Source organism: Leuciscus leuciscus (genome assembly GCF_965113295.1).
Source record: "Leuciscus leuciscus genome assembly, chromosome: 9".
NCBI lineage: Eukaryota > Metazoa > Chordata > Actinopteri > Cypriniformes > Leuciscidae > Leuciscus > Leuciscus leuciscus.
Genome location: NC_138733.1, coordinates 44260522 through 44267694, shown reverse-complemented (window position 1 = coordinate 44267694; position 7173 = coordinate 44260522). Strand labels below are relative to the sequence as shown.

General features: G+C 38.5%; 1 protein-coding gene across 1 annotated transcript; it reads left to right on the top strand.

The window, feature by feature from the left end:
- Positions 1-2856: 2856 nt before the first annotated feature.
- LOC309506592 (uncharacterized protein) lies at positions 2857-6642 on the top strand. Its single transcript, XM_082180436.1, has 8 exons — positions 2857-3511; positions 3836-3940; positions 4046-4708; positions 4807-5262; positions 5342-5396; positions 5491-5722; positions 5820-5969; positions 6230-6642. The coding sequence occupies exons 1-4, from the start codon at positions 3185-3187 to the stop codon at positions 5017-5019; spliced, it is 1308 nt and encodes a 435-aa protein (XP_082036562.1). The 5' UTR covers positions 2857-3184; the 3' UTR covers positions 5020-5262; positions 5342-5396; positions 5491-5722; positions 5820-5969; positions 6230-6642.
- The last annotated feature ends 531 nt before the right edge of the window (positions 6643-7173 follow it).

The window sequence follows — 7173 nt, the reverse complement described above, 5'->3', positions numbered from 1 at the left end:
TCACGTCAATGGTGAAAAAGTATTGTTAAATCTGTGCTGCGACGTAGAGCCCTGCACGGGCCAAAAACTCCAGCCCTAACCCGGCCCGTGGTGTTCAAGCCCTACCCGGCCCCACCCCGACAACGGCTGCAATTTTTTCAGCCCGAACCCGACCCGACCCGACCCGACCCGAGACCAACATCAATATCACTTTAAGCTCTCTCTGACGCGCGCGCTCTTTGATGCGCGCTCTCTGATGCGAGCTGTCTCTGCTACACACAAACACGGCACATCACACGCTACTAAAAGGTAAACTTTTATTATTGGCCTGAAACATCACCAATCATGCCCACAAATATTGAACAGACTGTCCATTAAAGAGAAGCATAAGCATGCAGTAGAGAATATAGCGCTACGGGATCCAACCGCAAAAATAAGTAAATAAACGGCCTACCTTTCTTTGCTTTTTAGTAACTGAAGAACAATGTTCAAAACAATGTTCAAAAATGAAGAACTCTTCGCCAACTGGCTAATGTTAAATAATATTAATAAAAAAATATTTGCATGGTCAACTGTCACCTGTTAATGCACGTGAGTGACGCGTGCGTATTGCGTTTGTGTTGCTTAGGCGATGTTATAATATTTATAATATAATAAATATAACAATATTTCATTCACATTATGTGACGTGTGCTCTGCACGTATATTATGGGCACAATGAAAGGAGAGAAGCTAAATAAGCCAGAGTCCGACCCGAGCCCGATCTGTAAAAAAAAAAAAAAAAAGACCCGAGCCCGGCCCGAATGGGCTTAGCGTGTCGGGCCCCATCGGGTCCCGACGGGCTTGCAGACCTCTACTGCGACGGATCACAGGTGATAGTTTTAAAGGCGCAATTGGATGAAGTCGAACTGGAAGCCATGTTAATCTTGGAATAATACGGCCACCGTAGGAGTTAAAACGCCCTCGAAATTGAAAGGAACAGAAACTAATATTCACTGGGTAGTCATATACAATTTCACCGCTAGATGGGGGAAAATATCACACAGTGTAGCTTTAATTCAGAAGTGGAAACTATTTATGGCATTGTTTTTGATAATGCACTTACTAGACAACATTTTACACTAGTATTTAAAACTTTTTCCCAGTACTTTAGGACACCATTATATAACATTGATGATGGTATGGTTATGACAATGACAACATACCTCACCTGCATTTTTTTTTCTGCTTTCTTTGATTTCTTTTCTTATGTTTCCTTGATTTGTGGGGTGAAGACGAAACAGATGAATCAGAAGTGGAGTAAGATACTGATTCATTGGAAGAGGATGAAGCCCTTCTTTTCACCTTTTGGTTCTCTTTATGCAAGTTGTCTACTTCATCAGAAGAGTCAGGGTTGACAATCATACTTCGCATTTTGGAGGAAGCTCCTAGCATCTCATCCTTTGTTGACAATGCTGACAAGAAATACAGAAACAAACGTCTCGGTTAAGCATGTGTAAGGCCCGGCTGGATCGAACCAATGAGGGCAGTCGATCAGCGGGGAAGGTCTTTGCGCGTTACTGTCTTTCCTTTTACGCAACACAACAAGATTAAATGGAACACAATCCTCATATGTGAGCCATTCCACCGAAAGGGTGACATTGGCCTGTTGTAACTTTTAAAAATTAAACTAATTTATTATCTTTTTTCAACACTGAATCTAAAAACACACACATTCCACTATTCAAAATGTATATTGGTCAATCTCAGGTAACTTTATTTCATTTTGTACCAGGTTTCAAAGTGGGAGATGGATGCATTTTTCTCAGTCCTGTTACCAAAAATCAGGTGTCTTTTAAAAAGTATGTATAAAAAATATGACAACTAATTTCTTTGTTTTACTCTCACAAAAGTGTTGATTTTAAAGAAATGGTAGGTTGCATGTTTAAATAATTGACATTTGTCACTAAAAATCACAATATATGCACACAAGGTGTAAAAAAAAAAAAAAAATGCAAAGCCGTTTTTTCATTTTAAAGGAGACCCAAACCTTAAATTTATAAATGTTTTTATCATGTAATTAATTAAACTGTTGGATAAATGATAAACATAACACAATTGAGAAAATCAGTGGTTTAACTTTATTTTTTAGAGAAAAAAAATGTAATAACAGAAATGAAAATTGCATAACAGGAATGAACGTAACAGGAATGTATCCGGACATTCCGGTGTGTGTGTGTGTGTGTGTGTGTGTGTGTGTGTGTGCTTGTGTGTGTGTAGCTTGTGTGTGTGTAGCTTGTGTGTGTGTATAGCTTGTGTGTGTGTGTGTGATAGCACACATTCTGGAGTCTGAGCGGTTTTCTGGGCCCTGGAGGTGTTCTGACATGCTCTGACATTAGTGCTTTTTTCAGTTATTTATAAACATGTTAATGGCAAAGGTGTAAATTCACTCTATATAGCACAAACAGGGCTACCAAAATATGTGATCACCATGCATGTATATTTTTGAATTTTTAAGAGAATGTTTATGCGTGGTTATTGAAAAAAATAAAAATGAAAGTTGCTGAAATAAGACCACAAAACTCATAATAAATATGTGTCAATAAGACTTTTGACTAATGGATGTTGTCGCTTTGAGTTCTGGCTTCAAAATTATGTGAAAATAGTCTTGCTTTATCGTTCACATAAAACAATACATTGAATTAAATTGATGTAAAACAGGTTTTGCTTGGAAAGCGAATATGCGAGGGGGGCGTGAAGGAGGAGTGGTTTACACCTGAGAATACAATGTCCCACCCACTCTGCATAATGATGAGCCATTCACTCAGGTGTGACACTGACTGAGCCACAATGCAAGGACAAAAGATATATTTAGAAGAAGACTTATATTGACCATTTAAAGGAGCATTTCACCCGTGGGAACATTGATCTTCATTGAAAGTGCGTCATATATGTAGTCGAAATGTATTAAAATTTTCTAATTTGCTGCCTTTTTGACCGAGTTATTACAGAAAGTAACTTTAGGGCTCATTTGTATGGAAAACCACAACTCCCACAATGCAACACATTTGCACAGCTCCACAAGCCACTCCCACTAATCCAGAACACCGCCTATGCGAAATCAGCCTATCAGAGAAAGCACTAGGCTAGCTAACGTTACCGCTTGAGTTTGAAATTCATTGGCGATCTCATTCTTGAATTATTCCTTGTTACTATTTATTTGGAAATGGTGAACTATTGCATGGTACCGGGATGTTCAGCCAAATCAAGGAAAGGGCAAAAAGTAAGTTTTCATGCCCTACCGAGAGATGTGGAGCGATGCAAACAGTGGCTAAGAGCGATGTCTTTACAAGACACACGGATGGAAGACCTAAAAAACAAGAGGATTTGCAGTCTACATTTTAAGAAGGAAGACTACGAACTAAATGTACTTGGAGTGAAGAGAGTCGTTCTTTTGGATACTGCGATTCCGTCCGTGTTTACCCTTTCAGACGACGATGAAGAGCCTGGAACATCTGGCACTAGCAGCAGCGCTAAACGCATTCGCTTGGAGGTAAGAGACTCCTATTTCTGTTAACACACATACACTCGTCTGTAGTAATGTAGGACATCAAATATAATTTGGCTGTTTACAAAGTAAATCTGCCGTCTTCCGCATGTTTTCCTTGCTAGTGGTTGTAGTTTGTGTGACTAAAACTCCACTCGTCAACAGTGAAGAAGTTCAGAAGCAAATTAGCTGCTAGCAATGTAATGTTAGAAAGACGTTCCTTTCAACAATGTTCTTTGTAAATTTGTTGGTATTGATTTAAATTAATATTGTTTGACGTAAGATGTTATTTCATAAAAGTTTAACGTTATTGAACGTTTGCAATTTCAGACGCGAACTGCTGCTGCTTTGGTGTCGTCGTCGTCGGATGATGAACAGTGTCTTCTTACCTCAACACCAATCAAGAAACCTACCCCTGTACAAGCGGCAGAGTTTGTAAGTTTGTACATCAGATTGTCTATTAGGGAATTCTAAAACTAATGTAATGTTGATATTAGTGGAATTTAAAACTAAAAAGAAAGCTCGTTTTGGATTTTACAGTCAGCATGCCCAAATACACCTGGAGGCCTCAATACAAGTGCCAGCAGCATTGAACTTTTGCAAACCGACGAAAGCTATCAGCCTGAGTCAACCATCCCCCCCACATCATCGTCATCTTCAGAAGAAGAAGGTGTAAAGGACTGGCGTGAAAAAAAGATTATTGTAAACGAATCCAGCCTCATGTCACTTTTCAAATTCTGCCAAATGTGTGGGAAGCCAATTTCTTCGAAGGTCATCATTGATACTGGGGCACAGAGGAAGGTGAATTGGATTTGTCTTGGGGGCCATTCGGGGACTTGGACATCTTCACCTGATGTAAGAGGAATGCCTGAGGTGAATCTCCTTTCTGCGGCGGCTGTTCTCTTCAAGGGTGGAACATTCACAGAAATGTCAGACTGGTGCACAACCATTGGTGTCCAAATGATTGGACCAACTACTTTTTATGCCATCCAGAGCACATATTTGCACCCTGCTATTGAGCAATTATATGAAGACAGAAGAAAAGAAATCTTGGCAAGGGTTTATTTGGACCAGGAGGATGGGAAGCGCCCACACTTAGCGGGTGATGGCCGATGTGACTCACCAGGTTTTAATGCAAAGTACTGTCACTACACATTCATGTTAGATGATACAAAGGAGATAGTACACACAGAACTGGTGCAGGTAAGATATATTTAAATGGATGCATAATAACAATAATGAAAAATTATGCTATGTTGAAAACGTTGATAGCATCACACTTATCAAACTTGATTCTTTAGTCTACAGAGGCCACCAGCTCTGGAGCCATGGAGCCACTGGGTTTTAGAAGGGGACTTACAGAGCTTTTGGACTTGGGCCTTGACGTGGAGGTGATGACCACGGACCGCTCTGCGTCAATACGAAAGACAATGAGGGAACAATATCCTGATATCATGCATGAATTTGATATCTGGCACACAGCCAAAGGTATGTTGTTTTTTCAATTGTTGTAAACACACGCACGCAATTCACCATACTTCTCAGTATACATAATTGAGTCACTCCTGACCCCTGGCCAGCTGTGCAGCCTTGCTGAACTCAGCCATTGTATGTGTTGAATGTGCACAATGCATAAATAAATGGAAAATGTTGGTTTTTGATTAAAATTATGCTGCATTTACGAACACAGGCTTTCGGAATAAAATTCTGACGAAGGGGAAAAAAAAGGACAATGCAATCCTTCTCGCATGGTCCAGGTCAGTGTTGGTTTGAAATCTTGCAGAAGTTCCATTGGTTTAAAAGGTTTGAAAGTACTAATTTAAATGTCTTTCACAGGTCTGTCATAAACCACATGTGGTATTCATGTGCCACGAGTAAGGGGAACATAGAGGTAAGGTATTATAAGCTGCAATACAATATATATCAAAAAAAAAATATATATATTGTTAGTATTAGTATTATTTAAAATCTTTTCTTTCACACAGGCACTGAAAATCCGGTGGAAACAAATTACACACCATGTTAGCAACGAACACGAGTGGAGAGATGATGATGGAAAACGGCAACGGTGTGACCATCCTCCTCTTACCGCCCAGGACCAGAGGATGCGGATGTGGATTGAAAAAGACTCATCGGCATTTCACGCCCTGTCGTCACTGGTCCTAAACCAAAGGCTCTTGAAAGACCTCGACCATATGGCACTGTTCAAACACACTGGTGAGAATCAATGCGCTTTCACTCTTGAATATTATTCTATATCCTAATCAACATGTTTTACCTATCCATCCTCTGTCCTATTTGTAATTGCACACAGGGCAACTAGAAAACTTTCACAGTGCTATGTTGAAATACCTCCCCAAGCGTCAAGCGTTTTCATACCATGGAATGAGGGAGAGGTCCTACCTTGCCATCCTTGACCACAACGAAAACATTATAAAAAGGAAACAAGCCACCACAGTAACAGGTTTGTTACCATGTACGCTCTTCAAATAGTATAATAAAAAAATTATAATGTTAACAGTTAATTGAATTGTCATGTTGTTTTTTAAAAACAATATAAAATTATATATATATATATATATATATATATATATATATATATATATATATATTATATAAAAATATATTCATTGTGGAGAGAACTCTACTGCAATCCAATTTTTATTCAGAATTTATGATTTTTTTTTTTTCTTATTATTTTATTATATTCCTTGTCATTTATAGGAGAACTACGGTTCAATCAAGTCTACTGCAAGAAATCCAAGCAATGGATACTGAAAAAAATCTTCACGGCACACACAACACATTTTGTTGGAGATCTCATCGAGAGAGTACTTGAAAATAGACGCAATATGAACATCAAGTACAAAACCCCAACCTCCTCACTTGCCCTGCCACAACCGGATTTGCCACCCAACATTGCCCCTTTACCAAAATCACCGAAAGAGACTGCCAAAGCTTTATTCAAAAGCCGCTTCTGAGACCTCTTCACATTGCACCCAATTCAAATTCCATCTCCATCACTACTGTCTTGGGACAATACCATCTGCGTCTTTTTATATTCTGTAAATAATGGATGTATATAGAAATTGTTGGCTTTAGCTAAATTTATCTTGTTTACTTAGTCTTATTTAAATTTCTTGTCTACTCATGACAAAATTCTTACATTTGTGAATAAAAAAATACTTATTCAATTCTTTGTCTACAATAAAGTTCTTCATTATATACTTGGGAGAAAATTGATTTAGAAATCAACTTTGCCATTTAGACTTGCACAATACGACAGCAAAATAATGGTTATGCCTACATTATTTTTCAATCTATTGTCATAATGCAACAGGTGGTTACTAGTTCCACTTATTAAATGTTGATCATCCAATAGCCCAAATTATTATCAAACATAAATTTGGAGAAACACTATTAGGACAACAGAAACGTGAATGTTATCAATTTATTGAAATATTTATAACAACAACAAAAATAATAATAAATAATGTCGTTAATAAATAAAAATATGAACAAAAGTTATAATTCCTCCTGAGCGTCCTCAACTTCTTGGTGCCCGCAGTACTGGCCATCTGGAGCTGGATATTTTAGTCGAATTGCCTGCACGACACAAGCGGGTAGAACGACACGACGTCCTCTACCCAATCTCTCGCCTTGCAGGA

What these genes read in the sequence shown, in the direction of transcription:
- LOC309506592 (XM_082180436.1), top strand. Translation starts at nt 3,185, where the DNA reads ATGGTGAACTATTGCATGGTACCGGGATGTTCAGCCAAATCAAGGAAA. An exon ending in CTAAACGCATTCGCTTGGAG is followed by an intron (nt 3,512 to 3,835) that starts GTAAGAGACTCC and finishes TTGCAATTTCAG; the next exon opens with ACGCGAACTGCTGCTGCTTT. An exon ending in TACACACAGAACTGGTGCAG is followed by an intron (nt 4,709 to 4,806) that starts GTAAGATATATT and finishes TTGATTCTTTAG; the next exon opens with TCTACAGAGGCCACCAGCTC.